This window comes from Callospermophilus lateralis, chromosome 7, assembly GCF_048772815.1.
Source record: "Callospermophilus lateralis isolate mCalLat2 chromosome 7, mCalLat2.hap1, whole genome shotgun sequence".
Lineage (NCBI taxonomy): Eukaryota > Metazoa > Chordata > Mammalia > Rodentia > Sciuridae > Callospermophilus > Callospermophilus lateralis.
Genome location: NC_135311.1, coordinates 28,497,209 through 28,513,738, shown reverse-complemented (window position 1 = coordinate 28,513,738; position 16,530 = coordinate 28,497,209). Strand labels below are relative to the sequence as shown.

At 45.9% G+C, this 16,530-nt stretch overlaps 1 protein-coding gene across 1 annotated transcript; it reads right to left on the bottom strand.

Moving 5' to 3' along the window:
* Window positions 1-1,079: 1,079 nt before the first annotated feature.
* Mybphl (myosin binding protein H like) lies at window positions 1,080-15,998 on the bottom strand. Its single transcript, XM_076861621.1, has 8 exons — window positions 15,854-15,998; window positions 6,025-6,113; window positions 5,321-5,516; window positions 4,694-4,833; window positions 4,409-4,568; window positions 4,189-4,325; window positions 3,073-3,259; window positions 1,080-2,235 (listed from the first exon to the last, which is right to left on the bottom strand). Exons 1-8 carry the CDS (start codon window positions 15,996-15,998, stop codon window positions 2,225-2,227), a joined length of 1,065 nt encoding a protein of 354 aa, XP_076717736.1. The 3' UTR covers window positions 1,080-2,224.
* Window positions 15,999-16,530: the final 532 nt, after the last annotated feature.

The following is a 16,530-nucleotide window of genomic DNA, read 5'->3' as shown; positions in this document are numbered from 1 at the left end:
AGAAATGCTTCTCTCTTGGGAAAATCCCATTTCTATACTCATTAACAGTTGCTTAGCATAGCATATTGACAATGCAAAATGGCAAAATTATTCCTTCTATTCTTATACACTGTACTTGTGCAATGTACCCTAACCGCATAGAATGTTAATGTTTGTCTAGATGTTAGTAATTGTTCTTTAACTTGTGCTCAACCACAGTCTCTTTAATCCACTTTCCCTTCTACTTATGATGTGAGGTCTCATGGTTTTTTCTTATGATTTTGAAACATGGCAATGGCCATTTATGATTAATGTACTAATATGCTTTACATGTGCTTTTAAACTATAAAAGGTGTCCTCTAACCCCTGGAGGGCGTTGAGGAGTACAATCTTGCCATTTGCCCTGGTCCCATAAAGCTAGTTTCATCTCCTGTTTTGAGATGGACTTGGTGATTTATTGCAATCTTGCCATAACAATTTGATATAAAAATGAATATAACTGTAAGTAAGGGATGCTCACATCGCAGCCGTCAGGCCTGATTATGTATGCTTGTATCCTGCTATTTGCCACTTAGTGATGGATTTGCATTCTGTTATCCTAGCTTATTTTGGAAAGCCAACAGAAGAAGGGAGCAAGTCATCTTTACCTCTTTCCAGCACCTTCTACTATATTGAGTTGAATTCAGTTCTGTCATGAACTGCCTAGGGAAAAGGATGGTGTCAGAAACCTATGTGGAAGAGAATGTGAATATAGAAGAGGAAAAGAAAGAATGGAACAGAAAGAGGAGACAGTCTAGCTAAAGGATTCCATTTTTCTAAATTTTTTTTTTCCCATATAGAAAGACTCAAACAGGTGCACGGAAGAGCCACACATTTATTTATATTATTCCAAATCAGACCTTGTGCTAAAACTCCTTTAGAACACAATCTTGTCACAGTCAGGCTTCCTGGAGGCCCTGAAAAGAAAGGGCATGTTGTGGCCATCACAGCAAACAGCCAGTGCACACCTGGGAAGCTGAGGCCACCTCTCTTCATGGTCCCAGGGACCTGTGCGATGAACTCACTACCTACCTTGCTTCATCCCTGGGCTCTGGCTGTGAAAGAGAGAAAAAGAGCAACAAATACCCACACCAACGAGCCCAGCATTAACCCAGAGGGCGGAGAGATGGGAAGACTGTGTTCATAAGCCAGCTGGCAGGCAGAGCTCTCCTGAGGAGAATCCTCCGCTTTAATGCAGCGCTTAGGGTTTTTATTTGCTATGCATCAATGATGGGCTTAAGTAAATAGCTTCGGGGATTGAGATTGTTACCAGTTTTCCTGGTCAGGAGCTACAACTCAGGGGGACCTTGGGAGCTCATTCTTGCTCATTCTTTCTTCTTTCTTGCCTAACTCATCCATTTATATACAACATATCTATTGTGAAGGATTTAGAATTTGAAGGAGCTACCAAATTTTAAACAACTACCTCAGTTGTCCTTTGTGAATAATGGGCTGCTTGGGAACCATGTGCCCAAATGTTAAATTATTGTTGGCATATAATGAAAATGGTGATTTCCTTCTCTTATATAGGAAGCATACATGATATTCAAAGTTACATATAAATAAACTAATCTGTTTCTTATACCTATGATACTGAGGTAGAAACACCTAATGGACAAGAATAATCTCCTGTTCCTACTCATCCAAAAAATTTTTTTTCTTTTTCTTTTTGATTCTGAGGATTGAGCCCAGGGGTATTCTGCCAGTGAGTGACATCCCCATTCCTTTTTAAAATTTTTTATTTTGAGACAGGGCTTTGCTAAGTTGCTGAGGTTGTCCTCAACTGTGTGATTCTCCTGCCTTAGCCTCCCAAATTGCTGGAATCACAAGCATGTACCACCAAACCCACCTGTTTTTTTCACCCTTACCCTATCCCTTAACAACTTTTCTTATAGTACCTGCTCAGTTCCTCTCACAGAGCCTCTCAGGATTAGATAGAAGTTCTCACCATTCTTCAGAGGACCATCAAATTTGATCCTTTCTCACCAAACATACAGAGAAAACAGACTTCCTCTACGGAAAATTCCCTCTACAGAGGTAACAGTATTGGTTTAAAAAAATGGTCACCGAGGGTACATGGTTGAGAGGCTCAGGAATATACATTTGCCCCAGACCCAGTAACACCCGCATAACATGAAATAACTCTTCAAGGCACCCTGTCCGTCTTCCCTTACCTTTCTCATGTACAATGTCCTTTTAGGTAGCTTCAGTTAGGAGCTGTAAGAGTGCACATATTTCTCAATGTTAACATCTCAGAAATCTCTGGGAAACCTTTCAAAGCATCGCGAAGGGATATTCTATTTTTGTTTTTTGGGGAGTTCATTCTGCTAGTTAGGGAGACTATATATTAAGGAAGAGGAAGACATATAAAGGCTTATTCATTCCTGATTCAAGCAATTAACATTTTGACAGTGCCAACTGAGTGTCAGAAACTAGGCTAGACACTGGGGAAACAAAGGTGAATATAGACAGTGTCCATGCCATCAGTGCTTAGAGTTTAAGGAGGAAACAAATCCATAAGTAGATAATATGCTAAATGTAGTGATGAAGATCTGAACAAGGTGACAGGGATGGATAAATGAATGAATACGTTAAAGAAGTAGAGAGGATGTGCAATATTGCCTTTAAATAAACCAGAGGGGGAAGAAATAAACAGCTGTAGTTTTTGTGGACTGGGTCAGGAGATTGTATAGCTTAAAGAAAAAAAGGTCTCAATGGGAACTTGAACTTAATGCCTCTATAGTGTCAGCTCCTCAACTAACCGATACTGGAAATCCTGGATAAACCAGTTACCTCCTTGTGTTTGGGGTTTCTACTTTGTAAATCAGGGAAATAAACAGACAATTCTTCCTATATTATAGAATGGTTACGGAGAGAAATGAGACAGTGGATACTAAAAATGTCTTCTCAAATGCATCCTAATGTGACCGTTGAGAGGACCTGGAGTGGGAAGCCCTTCTCCATCTAAACTTATGCCTCTGGCTGCTGACTTTTCCACCAGGGGAGAGGGAGATGACGGGCACTGTAAGGCACCAGTTCCTTTCTTGCCCTTACTTTTCACATCCACCCGACAATCCACAGATGCCTCCCCCAGGGCGTTCACTGCCTTGCAGGTATAAATGCCTCCGTCAAAAGGACCAGGCTTGCGGATTTCTAGGGAGCAGATCCCCAGGTGACTGAGGGCTCTGTATTTGGGGTTGCCTTGGATATCCATCTTGTTCTTCAGCCAGATGATCTTGGGCTAGAAGATAAAGATGAGGGGGTAGAAAGAGGGAGTAAGAACAAATTGCTCTTTCTGTGCTCAATATCTGGGACTCTTCCCACAAGGCTTGTAGATAATGACTTCCTGGAAGACTCCCTGTCCTTGATGTTGTGGGAAGAGGTTTCTCTTTCAGTACCTTCACCAATACCCTCCCTACGCCTTTATTTGATTGAAAAGAGCACCCAAAACCTCACCTTCTTCATCAAGTACCTTTGACTGGAAGAAAGGGGAGAATTTCTGTCTGATACTTATTGAACGGCCCTTCGTGGATCATAAACTCTGGGCATCAGGGTCTCCTCTTTCTATACATACATTGTTAACTATTCATATTCTAATCCAACTGTTGCCTTGTGACTAGTCCCCTCTTGTTAGAAAGTAGTTTCTAGAGTGGGCATATTAATATTACCCTTCTAAGATGTGATTGCCATATTGTCTCATGATCCAAAAGGTACTTGGTGAAGATTTCTAAGGGTATTGTTGAAGGTATTTAATACTAGATTTTAAGTAGAAAGCCTCCCTCAAAGTTATGGCCAGAGGCCCAACTCTAGGCAACTTGCATGTGTCTGTCCCTGAACAGATGAGGTCTGGGGTAAGTGAAAGAGGACAAACCAGTAGGACTCCATCACTCCTACCAGATAAACAACTCCAAGCTCATGCCCAATAGCAGCAGGTCAGGAAGTAACATCTTTGTATATGAGGAACCAATACTAAAAGGAAACATCATTTGCATCTGTCCATCTGGAACTACAAATGCCCTGACTGTTCCTAAATAACCTGCCATTAAAGAGGCAGATGATGGCAGGGAGAGGAGATGTGAAATTAGAATGCTCTGTGGTAGTAACTAAGGTTAGGATGGGAGCATGAAACAGCTCATACCTCCCCTTCAACTTCCCCAACTCCCCACTCACCCTGGGAGAGGCGCGGACACAGCAGAAGAGCTGGGCATCATAGCCAGTGATTGTAGTGCAGTCTGCCAGAGGCTGGGTAAACCTTGGGGCTTCAGAGAAGTCCCGCTGGGCAAACCCCTTGGTCTTGTAAACAGTAGCTGTGGGCATGATGTGGCATGAGATCCCCATCCCTCTTCCACTCTTTAAGTCTTTCTAGTGGTGATCTCTGCGCTTTCCTTACCTGCTTTCTGGATGTGGGCAAGGTCAGCAGTGACGGGGGCTGTTTCACTGAGTCCACACTGGTTTTCAGCAAAGACGCGAAAGGCATAGGAGTTGCCCACGATGAGGTCGGAGACAATGCAGCTGTTGCGGTGATATTGCTCCAGCACTGTGAACCACAGCTACGGGGCCCCAGAAGATGCCATACCTGAGACAACTGTTCTATGAACTCATCCCACATGGAGCTGCCAGAGGACCATTTCAGAATGCCCTGTCCCCTCCTCCCTCCTGTCCAGCTAGGCCTCACCCCAGATTTTGTGTCAGCCTTCTGCACTGTGTATCCCAGAAGTGTCGTGTTGCCCGTATCTTGGGGAGGTGTCCATTCCAGGGTAGCGTTGGAGCCCCAGACGTCCACCAACTTAATACTCTGAGGAGGGCCTGGCCTCTCTGGAAGAGCAAAGCCATAGCAGTGGGCATAGTATAACCCACGTGCATCAAAATCACTTCAAGAGTGCCTCCTGCCCTGCCATCTTTCTCCCTCTCTCCATACTAAACTCCACTGAGAAAAGTGTCCTATTAAACTTTATTTTATTTTTTGGTACGGTGGGGATTGAACCCAGGCGTGCTTTACCACTGAGCTACATCCCCAACCCTTTCTATATTTTTACTTTGAGACAGGGTACTAAGTTGCGGAGGCTGTCTTTGAACTTGTGATCCTCCTGCCTTAGCCAGCTGAGTCACGGGATTACTGGCATCTGCCACGTTGCCAGCTTGGTCTCTGTCTTTGCTCAGGCCCCTCCCTCTCGCCCACCACTGTGTCCCACACTTGGGGTTGGGGCATCAGCCCAGCTTTCCTTTTTCCCTAAGATGGCCCCTCTTTCACCTAAAGAGGGAGCTCCTAGGAACTACCTCCCCCTCCCCCACCTCCACTTACCAATCACCAGGATATCAATGGTGGCAGTGGCCTCCAGCCCACCCAGCTGCACACAGAGTTGGTAGTGGCCCGAATCAGCACGTTGGGCTTCTCTGATGAAGAGGATGGAGTCTTGCTCCCCATTCCGCACACTCACACGACGGGTGTCCAAGGCACAACCATTGTGTGTCCAAGTGGCTCGGGGTTTGGGCTTGCCCTGAAGAATGTAGATATGGCTGGAGCAGCCCAAGAGGCTTCTGTACCCTCCCTGTGGCAGTTGAGTTCAGCTCTACCCCAGGTCCACAGTGTTATGTGATTTGCAGCTACAAGTTCCTTGAGCTAGAGGTTGGTGGACTCTTCTGGGGACTTTTTCCTTTCGGCAACAGCCTCAGGATCATGGGAAAGGGGGATGGCTTTGAGGATCATGGAAAAGAGGATGGAATCGAGGTTATGGACACCCCTGGGACTAACTTGAATAGCTGCCCAAACTCCCAAGAGCCTTCCAAGTTAAGGGCTCCCAGACCTCTTCAGACAGAAGGTCATAGATTAACTTACTTCTTCCCACAGGCGCCCCTGACCCTACCCAAGCCCACCCTCAGGGGTGAAGAATAAATGGGTCATTTGGCCTTACACTTCTGGAGGTGTGACCCTTCCATTCAGGAAGACTGCCCCACTGCTAGTAGGACTCTTGTTATCTGGTCCCAGTAGGGGGCTGGCATGATCACCTGGAATGGGATTAGTAGGTTCACTGTGTCCCCAACCTTCCGGATGTACGTCTGCCTCAGGGCCCGAGGTAGCCAGATCTTGGGGTGCACTGAGAGATGGAAAGAGAGAACAGGAAGTGGATATTCAGAGGAAGGGGATAGTACACACTAAGACTGCACACTAAGGATGATGGCCTGGGCATCCTTCACCAAATTAAGCCCCTATGTTAGGGGATGGGAAGACTGTTCCCATGTCCTTCTTTCTTTCTTTCTGACATTGCTGGGGATGAACCTAGGGTCCTGTGCCTGCATGCTTTCTATCCCTGAGCCTACCCACATTGTCTTGCTGGGATTTAGGAATGAGTCTTTGGCTGAAGGAACCCAGGGAGAGTATTTAAGTCCCTGCAGAAAGAGCACTGGATAGTGAGACTGACACTTTTAATTTATAACTCTCAACTACTGACTGTCCATCAGCCAGAGTTTTGTCTGCGCTCAGACCAGTCCTGGCTGTGTGGTGTGTGTTTTCTGCCCTTTTCTGCATTGGTTCTTAGCTACTTTGCTTGTCCAGAGGCCACTTTCAATATTAATCCCCAACTCCCAGTTCAGCATGGACTTCAGGAGAATGCTTTCTGTTCTGTAGGCAGAGCAAAACCCTGGACTCCAGCAGCCTCCCACTGGGACAGCATTGATGTCATCACAGGGAGCCTGCGTCTGGGTCCCTTCCTCTGTGTGACCGCCCTGTTCCTGGCGCCTGCTTCCAGTTGGTGGAGGATCACTGTGTACAAACAAAATCTGAGAGAGATTAGGTCCACCGCTCACCTCCCCTTGATCCCCAGGCCTATCCCAGTGAGGTGTAAAGATTAGATGACATTTATTGGCTTCCAGGATGAAGATAGGAGATGCTTTAGAGAGTGCTGAGTGACTGAGTAAGGTTTGGGGAATGATCAGATGCCATTTCTCTCTTCTTGGAGATGCCTGGGGCTTCATAGGCTGCCAGAGTAGGAATATCCCACTTGGGTCCCCTGGGGGCTTGTTGAGAATGACCTCTTCCCAGGGCTGCTGTTTGCTCCTTTCCCCAGCACAGAGAGTCCCCTGCTGCTATTGTCTTAAGTAGAATGTAACAGCGCCTCAGTTCCCACCAACAAGCCAGGCCTCCCTGCCAAAATTCAGTCCTAGCAGTTAGAAAAACTCCACCCCTGGTACATTCCTGTGGCAAGCAGCAGGACTGCTCAATAGCAGATTCCAAACTTTTTGATAACACACATTTCCCTGTAAATACATTCCTGAGCATTCACCCCAACACAAGTATGTTTACCTACAGATTGAACTGTTTAAATATGTACATGAAGAAAAGCAAACATTTAAGTGATGACATTTATAATTAAAATAAACAGAGGTCAGACTATGTTCTTCCTACACCTCAATTTATAGACCCTCCCCCATTAGTCTCTCCAGATCACTGCCCATTGTAAATGAATATACAGACAGCGCTGGAGGGTTTATTTCACATCTCTAGTTTTCTTTTTGGTGAATGGCTTATGCTTTCACTTGGGCCGCGCCCATCTTGGATTGCACCTTGGGAGCTGGGTGCTAAGGGACTCGAGTGTTCTCAAGAACAGGGCAGTAGCAGAGCTGCAGGCCACAGTGACCCTGCTCTGGTTGCCCTCTGCTGACTTTGGTGGTTGGGGGTGGGGTGGGAAGAACAGCGGAAATGTTGTATGATGTGTTCCTCTCCTGTGACCATCTTGGCAAGCAACCAAGGAGTTAGAAACAGGCGGACATGAGTTAAGGGCTTTTTGAAAAAGAGAACTGTAAATGGAAAGGAAGTTCAAAACCTTGTCTTGTTGAGCTTGGTTTCCCGGTGTTGGGTAGGGAAATAACCCTTCACATTTATGGGGGGGGGTTAAAGAAAAGATGACTCTGCTGTCCCTTCTGCTGTATACAGACTATCAGAGTTATTGAGACAGTGAGGGACCACCAAGGGACAGAAGATTAAAACCCCAAGGCCTTAGCCCCTGACCTGTCATCTATCAAAGGAATGGTACAAAGAAAGCATGGAAAAACCCCGAAGGCCTTAAGTCACTAACCTGTCAATTCCTTCATATTGGCATGTGTTTGTCCCCCTTTTCTTTCCTCCTTCTCTATTATACTTTTCAACTATCTTATAATCAGGGAGTTGTACTACGAAAATGGAAATATTGGTGTCAGAACATCTCCAAAAGCTAGGTGCAGTGGTGCACACCTATAGCCCCAGCAACTTAGGAGGCTGAGAAAGGATCACAAGTTCAAGGCCAGCATAGGCAACTTAGTGAGACTCTGTCTCAAAAAGGGCTGGGGATATAGCTCAGTGATGGAGTACCCCTGGTTCAATCCCTAGTATTGAAAAAAAAAACTCCAAGGATAAATTAAATAGCTACTTATCTGTATCTTCCATAAGGAAGACATTCCTTGAAAAATTATGACACATGACTAGTAGAAAATGACCAGACTCTAGCCCCAGCCTGGCAACTTGATAAAAAACTGGATCCTTCCTTTGGGGAGCAGGCTGATCTCTTTCTCTCAGTACTCTGTCAGGTAACCCTACCCCTCATTAAAGCTTTGTCTATGTGTTCATATTCCTTGGCTTGATTTCATTTCTGCAGTCACTGGGTCAGAAGTTCCCATGTCTGGCATCATCATGAAGGATCCTGGTAAGTACCTGGAACAAGGGGATGACTGGAAGAAAAAGGACTCAGAGAGAAGAAATGATCTGGCCAGCTTTAAAACGGTACCTGTTACCCGAGACTCCTGCCTTCCCATCTAGGACTGTATGTCAGAAGAACCCACTTTCTGAGCATGTCCTATCTGTCCATTTGCCTTCTCACCAGTGTCTGCCCAGGACTGGGCTGGGCATTAGAGTCAGGGTTCTGATGTGACCTCCAGCGGCCTTCAGGGAAAAGGCAAAGGGAAGGCAAAGGGATAGTCACAAGGACTGAAGAGGGTCAAGATGAGGAAAGGAACCTAGGCCTTCATGCCTGGGAGATGTGTGACCGAGCCCCTCTCCGCCTCGACCTTAGGTAGGAAATGGGCTTTGATGAATAGATCACACTAATGTATATTTCTTTCTTTTTTTTTTTTTTTTCCTTTTTTTTTCGGGGAGGGGAGGGGGAATAGGAAGGGCAGCAGAATAAAATAGACATTATTATTACTGTATGTATATAGGTGGCTGTATGACCAATGTGATTCTGCAACCTGTACAATCATAAAAATGAGAAATTATACCCCATTTGATTCAAATGTATGAATTGTCAAGATCATTATACTATCATGTGTAACTAATAAAAAAAGTATAAACAGTCCTTATTTGGGAGGTTTTAGGTATGGTGAGGTGAAATTTTCCAGAGTAGATGAATAGAATTGTATAACTCATTTCCACAGTCTAAACAGAATTGCATCAGGGGATGCTCCCATAAGGGATCTTATTTATCCCAGATATTGTATTTTATATTCTTAGGATTATAGAAGAAGACAGAAGATTTCCAAATTGTTCCTCCTTCTGAGGCATCTTGTATTTCTCATATTAGTTGAAAGTGACTGCTACAGGCAAGAAATAGCAGGGGTTGGAAACTGGGAGAGAGAGAGTGTCTATAGCTTTGATGAAAATGGACATAAATATGAGAATGATGTCTTTTTCTTAAGAAAGGTCCTCTGAATGGCTGACTCACTTTTGAATAAGGTAAGCAGAAATCCTGAAGATATATTCCTGTGGCCAATATTGTCCTTACAACCTTTGACATCAATTCTAGTCAGAGAAAGGGATGCATAAACTAATACGAAATGCCCAAGATTTATATATATTGTATATTTTTTTCTACCTCAAGTTTCTTTTGTTTATTGGAAAAACTCCTTGGAAAATGTTATCATTCTTTCATCTGAGCTAAAGAGGAAAATTAAAGGAATAGGCTTATGTAGAACATGAGCTCTGGTGGGGGAATTAGGGTAGGATTTCAGAATGGCTTTAGAAACCTTGAAGGGAGCCCCACTGGTACATAGCCAGCAGAGGGAGGCTCTGGTGGCACTGAGGTGGCAACCTGTCCCTCCCCAAAGGGTTCCCGGCCCTTGTGTACAAGTGAGATTCCCTGGCAAGATGATGGAACTGAAGTTAGCCCCTCTGAGGGTGAGTGGGTGGGGTGCTGCTCTCCACAGGCCTAGCCCCAGGGACAAAGGGCTGGAAGTACACAAGAAGGTTTGGCAGTGCCAGCTGCCCGGTCAGCAGTGAATTTTCTAGTGGCCTCCCAACTCAGCCCAGCAGCAATCTGACCCTTGTTCAGAATGTAACGGGGCTCACTTGAGGCATCTCTTTTGGCACCTCCACAGTCAAGCGAGGTGTGAATTGTACTGACCTTGGGGAACATGGCTTCTCCTGACACCCAAGGTCTTCCTTCCCCTCAGATGCCAGGAAGGATGTGACCAAAGCCTAGAGCTTCAGTTTTCTCAGACCAGGTCTGTGGCGGCCCTAGTTTTGTTTTCTCCCTTCACAGAGTCTTGGGGAAAAGGCATTTTGAAAAGCCCTCTGGGAGCTCAGACCTCTGAGCTGCCCAAGGCCAGCTATGGCTTTGAAACTAAAGATTGCCAGGGATCCCAAAGTACCAGCATTGCTTAGAGAAACATTCAGAGATGCCTAGGGTGTGGTCTTGACTTTAGAAACCTGCCTGGTGGACAGTGATGGGAAAGGAGTGTGGTGACTACAGAAGAAACTTGCAAAGGGTAAGTGTCACCTCCTTGAAGACATGAAACACAGATCAGAAAACAGGAAGGGACGTAGAAACAGGCAACGTTATTCTGAGACAAAGACCCCCCCTCCACCACCATCAGTGCCTCATATTTGGTTTTAGAATCAACTCAATGGCTCTGTCTCCAACCCACTGCTCCAGATCTGATTCCTGGGGAATTCAGCACCCATCCTTTTAACCCTGTGGGGCCTTGCCCATCCTGGCCCACCACTCGGCCCATACCTTATTGTCCTCCCCAGCTTCAGTCACTGGACCCTGAGTCTCTAAAGCAGGAGCTGAACCCCTGTATGATCTGAATTGTAAGGTCCTACTCTCAACACCTCCATATCAGAGACGGCTACTTGGCCACCAGAACTGTTATCCCATGTATAGTGTAGTTATCTCTGAGAAGTGGCTTCCCAGCCAGGGACATTTCCCAGCCCCCTTACTGTAGACCATGAGACCAGTTCTTGCCAATGAAATGTGAGTGGAAATGGTGGGAATCGCTTTTTGGTCAAGACCTATATGCAGATGATCATGGGACCCTTATGAAAAAAATCCTGCATCCCTGATTCGCTGCTCAGAGAACTATCTGCTGAATAGGGACACTTGTTTTCAGTTCTTACACTAGTGAGAAAGAAACATCCATTATTTCTGCCATCTGTCTGGTTCATCTATTAGTCTATCCTAACTATAATATAATCTTTACTCCTTTAATCTCACTTCCTCTAATAGTGCAACATCAGCATTTTTGTTCGTTTGTTTTTTGTATTAGGGATTGAACTCAAAATCCCTTTACCTCTGAACTACATCACTAGACCTTTATAAAAAAAAAATTTGAGACAGGGTCTTGCTAAATTGCTGAGGCTGGCCTCAAACTCGTGATCCTTTTGCCTCAACCTCCCCGGTCTCTGGGATTATAGATGCTCAGCAAACATCAGCAATTCTTCAGCACCACTGAGCTCTATGCTCCATTATCCTACCACCCTTTTGCTATCAGCACCCCTCTTGTGTTAATCACTTTTTTTCATGGCCATTATTTTTTTTTCAAGTTTTTATTTGTTCTTTTTAGTTACATATGACAGTAGAATGTATTTTGACATTATACACACATGGAGTATAACTTCCCATTCTTGTGGTTGTTCCCTGGCCATTATGATGCTGACTCTCTTGCATACTCACCCGAATCCCCGAATCTTCTTTCACCCCATTGCACCTACGTGGCAATACCCAACCCTGGTTAAATGAAGTTTCCAGCCAGGTGTGGTGGCACATGCTTGTAATCCCAGCACCTTAGGACGCTGAGGCAGGAGGATCATGAGTTCAAAGCCAGCCTCAGCAATTTAGTGAGGCTGTAAACAACCTGGTGAGACCCTGTCTCAAAATAAAAAATAAAAAGGGCTGGGGATGTGCCTCAGTGGTTAAGTGCTCCTGGGTTCAATACCTGGTTCCAAAGAAAGAAAGAAAGTTTCTTCCCACTCAGTGCCTGCAGAGTCACAGAGAGGTCTATGGGGAAAATGGGAACTATGAGACTTGCACTGCATGGCCATCACCAGGAAATGCTGCCTCCAAATAGCCTGGCAATTCTACTGACTTCCCCCTTTTACTCCATCTCCCATTTCTGGGTGACTAGCACATATCTTTTTAAAAAAAAATTATTTTTTAGGTGTAGATGGACACAATGCCTTTATTTTATTTACTTATTTTTATGTGGTGCTGAGGATCAAACCTAGGGCCTCACCCGTGAGGTAAGTGCTCCACCATTGAGCTACAATCCCAGCCCCAATTAGCACATACATTTTTCTTCTAAAACTTCTAGACCTTTTCCCTCCTCATTCTCAATTGATAATCTTACTAGTTTCTAAGACCCACCTACCGTCTATTCTTTTTTTTTGTATCAGGAATTGAACCCAAGGGCACTTAACCACTGAGTCACATTCCCAGCCCTTTTTATTTATTATTTTGAAACAGGGTCTTAGTAAGAGCCTCATTAAATTGTTGAACCTGCGATCCTCCCAAGCTGCTGGGATTATAGGCATGCACCACCACGGCTGTCATATTTTTAACAACCACAAAGCACACTCCTGCTTCAGGGCCTTTGTTCCTGTTACCTCTGCATAGAAAATATTCCCCTCAAATCTCTGTTATGATGCTCAAGTATCACCTTATTTGTGAGGTCGTCATGGAGTATCCTTTTTGAAATAGGAAGCTTGCATGCTTCCTACCCCAGCACTTTCTATCCTCTTCCCTGTGTTATTTTTGGCATAGCATTTATCACCACCTGACATATTATATACTTTACTTGTTTATTTATTAATTGTCCAACTCCCTTTATTAGACTATACCCTCAATGAGGGCCGTTATTTTTGCTATTTTATTCATATCTGTAACTCTGGCACCTTAAACAGGGCCTGGCACATAAAAAGCACAAAAATAAATATTGTAGGAGGAAAAAGGAGGAAAGAAAGAAAGAAGGGAGGGAGGGTGGCAGAGAGAGGAGAGGGAGGAAGGAAGGAAACTTGCTCCCAGGGATGAGACTCAGCTTCCCAAACCTGAAAGTCACAGGACAGTTCACAGTGAAAGAGGGTTCAAGTCAGTTAGATCAATTATGCTGAATTCAGAGGCTGGGCCCTTCCTCTTCTGTCTCACTGTCTCATGTTCTCCATGGAAAGGATGTAGTCTCTTCCCCAGCCCCTCACTAGTTTGGAAGTTCTCCTCTAGCCTTTGCCAAATTTTGTTCCCAGGACACCATGCCTAAGTACTGTACAGATAGACATAAATCAGTTACCAATGCCAGCTTCCTCCTGCCTATTCAGCCATGAAGAAGCCTTGCTTGACTAAAAGCTCATTGTTAGCCAGCTGCATTTTATTTTGTTGCAAATTAATTTCTGTCTGCTCTATTTCCCATGTGTGCTCAAGGCATCCTCCCTTGGTCCCTGGGCCTGCTCTGAGTAAGATGAGGAGTTCAGAGGAAGACAGTCCTGGCACCTTGAAGGATCTTTAGGTGAGTTTCAGGGACTCTGCAAACTCCCTGAACTCTTTTGATGTGTTTTTCCTGGGGTGAGAGGCCACATCTTTATAGGGGGTCCCTAGCTGTCTAAAGATTATGATGCAGATTTGTTCAACTTCTCAATTTATAGATGGAGGCCTTGAGAAGTGAACTGACTCCCTTTAAGTAAAGGGATAGAGCTGGGATTTGAACTCAGGTCTTCTTTTTCCAAGCAGCGAATAGACACATGTACTTTGCACAGTGTCAAGGGTGTCCTTAATGCCTGTCACCTCTGGGATACCCCTGGGTTGAGCCACTGGCTGGGGGCAGAGGTCTGCAGTGTGTAGAGCTGCCATACACAAATATGTGTGGCCAGGGATTGTCAGAGGCTATCTGCCCACAGTGTCCTGCTCTGCAGGCAGAAGCCAGAAGAGACGAGTGCTCACCCCTGGGGTTCCATAGAAGCCAGGAGAGAGAGTTGGGGAGCCAGCAGAAAGAAGAAGTAGGGGAAGTTCTCATATCTGAACTAGTTCTCATTCCCTCTGCCTGTGATATCTTCTCTGGGCTTTTTAGGTTTTTCTGCCTAATTGCCTCAATTTAAGACATGAATAATAACTTCTGCTTCCCCTACTTCTTCTTTCTTTTTGTAGTGGGGATTGAACCCAGGGGCACTTAACCACTGAGCCATATCCTCAGCCCTTTTTAAAATAGTTTATTTAGAGACAGGATCTCACTGAGTTGCTTAGGGCCTCACGAAGTTGCTGAGGCTGGCTTGAACTCACTATCTTCCTGCCTCGGCCTCCTGAGCTGCTGCTCCCCCTACTTCTTCAAACGGACAAACTTGGCCAATTCTCTGTTCTTGAACAACTTCTGAAAACCCAGTGTCTTCAGAATGCTATGAGGTGGAGAGCTTTCCAGCCTATATGGAGATGGAACTCTTGGCTTCCACTCCTGACTTGGAAGTATGGATTCACATTTGGATTTATCTCTTCCAAGGCACTTTGGATTATCTTGGCAATCCTTTCAATTACCCTACTATATAAATGTTCATCAATCACCATTTCACAGACAAGAAATTGAAACTGAGTGGTTAATTGACTTGTCCAAGGTCACGGAGCTGCCAAAGTGAGCGCTGGGAATGGAGCCCAGATCTTTGCCTCCAAGTTGAGAGTATCTTTTCTCCTACCTCTTCCTACCCTGGGAGTCCGTGGGCCTCTGGTTTGTGGTCCTTGCATCCTTTGCACTTAGGACTTTAAGATGCCGAATGCTGGGGTTTGAGCGGCTGGGTTAAATGTTTAATACAGCCCTGTGGCTGCTTCGGAAGATCACCATGCAGAAGGAGGGAATCTGGCTTCTACTCTCGGTCTCTGGTCTACACGTTCAACATGATGTACACCTGTGCATGGGTCCCAAGGCCACCCAGGTGAGCCACAGAGACCTCAGCCAGGGGCAGTTGGGATTGGGGTGGGCAGTAGGGCATCCTGGGGTTACCTCCCAGCTCGAGAATGCCTCTTCACAGAGACTGTCATGGAGGGGAATCAAGTGCTTCTCCCAGAAAGGCTCCATGTCCATGGAGCTCCATCTCTGAAAGGCCAGGATTTCCCCCTGGGTGCAGTAGGGGTGTTGGGGTGGGTCCCAGTGCTGTGGCACTGTCCATGGAGAGGCCGAGTGTCACTGCGTTGATCAATACTTAGCCTCCCAGTGGCCTCAGCTTTTCATTTCCCCTTCTCCCACTGCAGATAGCTGCCATCTCACCCTTCATTTCCTGCCCAACTGTCCACTAACACATCAGGTCCTCCCAGTTCCAGTGAAGACATTTTTTTAAAGGTAAAAATAAAAACATAATTTTTAGTCACTATAAATGCCCACAAACACTAATCACTGACTTCTCAGATAAAAAGCAGAAACCCAGCAGACACTTGAGCAGTAAGGAAGAATTCAAGGAGGCAGGTGGAGGCTCTGATGAGTGATCTGGCATCTTAAGTAACCATCCCATAAAGCATCATAAAGTCACTAAGCTGGGCAAACACCTAAGGAGGTACAGTTGGGGAGGTAGGGGGATTTTTCCAAAATCCCAGCCTCCCAACCCTTGGCATCTGCCAGTACTTACCTTCCACAGTGGGCAGGAGCTGGGGAGTGGGACTGCCCACCCACTGTTTCAGGGAAGCCTCAGGCTGTTCAGTATCTGCAGGGCTGGCTTTTTCTACCTGCAGCTTGGAGCCTGAAGCCACCTCCAGAGTTGTGGCTGCCTCCATGCTGGGCCACCCCAGGCTGGGCTCCAGCAGACGATTTTCACTGTTGGTGGTGAGGGAGGGGCCGTGCATCTGCTCCCTGGACTGGCCTCCTGGGGTACCAGTCATAGGCTTATGTAAGTGGACTGGCCTTTCCCTACCCACCTACTCACAGCAGAGGGTGAAGCTGGGGCTAGGGGAAGAGAGAAGGATCAGAGAGCAGCCCAGAATAGCCACAAGAGGAGGGCTGAGGTGGCCCTGTTATCTTGGGAGAGAGATGACACCCACATAGCTCTAGGGAGGGAGGGGGGAGCTTGAGCACAGACCATCCAAAAGGGACCTCTGGCTTCTGTTGGGAGGATTGGATGACATCTCAGCTTCTGACCTCCAGCTTATCCAACAGGGCTTCAGGCCCCAAGACCAGCTGACCCACAGGCACACCTTTAGCTGCTCCCACATTCCGTGAGTCCTGTAGTCTCATAACTCGCCCTTCACAGGACCCTCCCCATCCTCTCTACTTGATCCCTCTCTTTGCCCCAGCCCTGCCCCCAGAGCA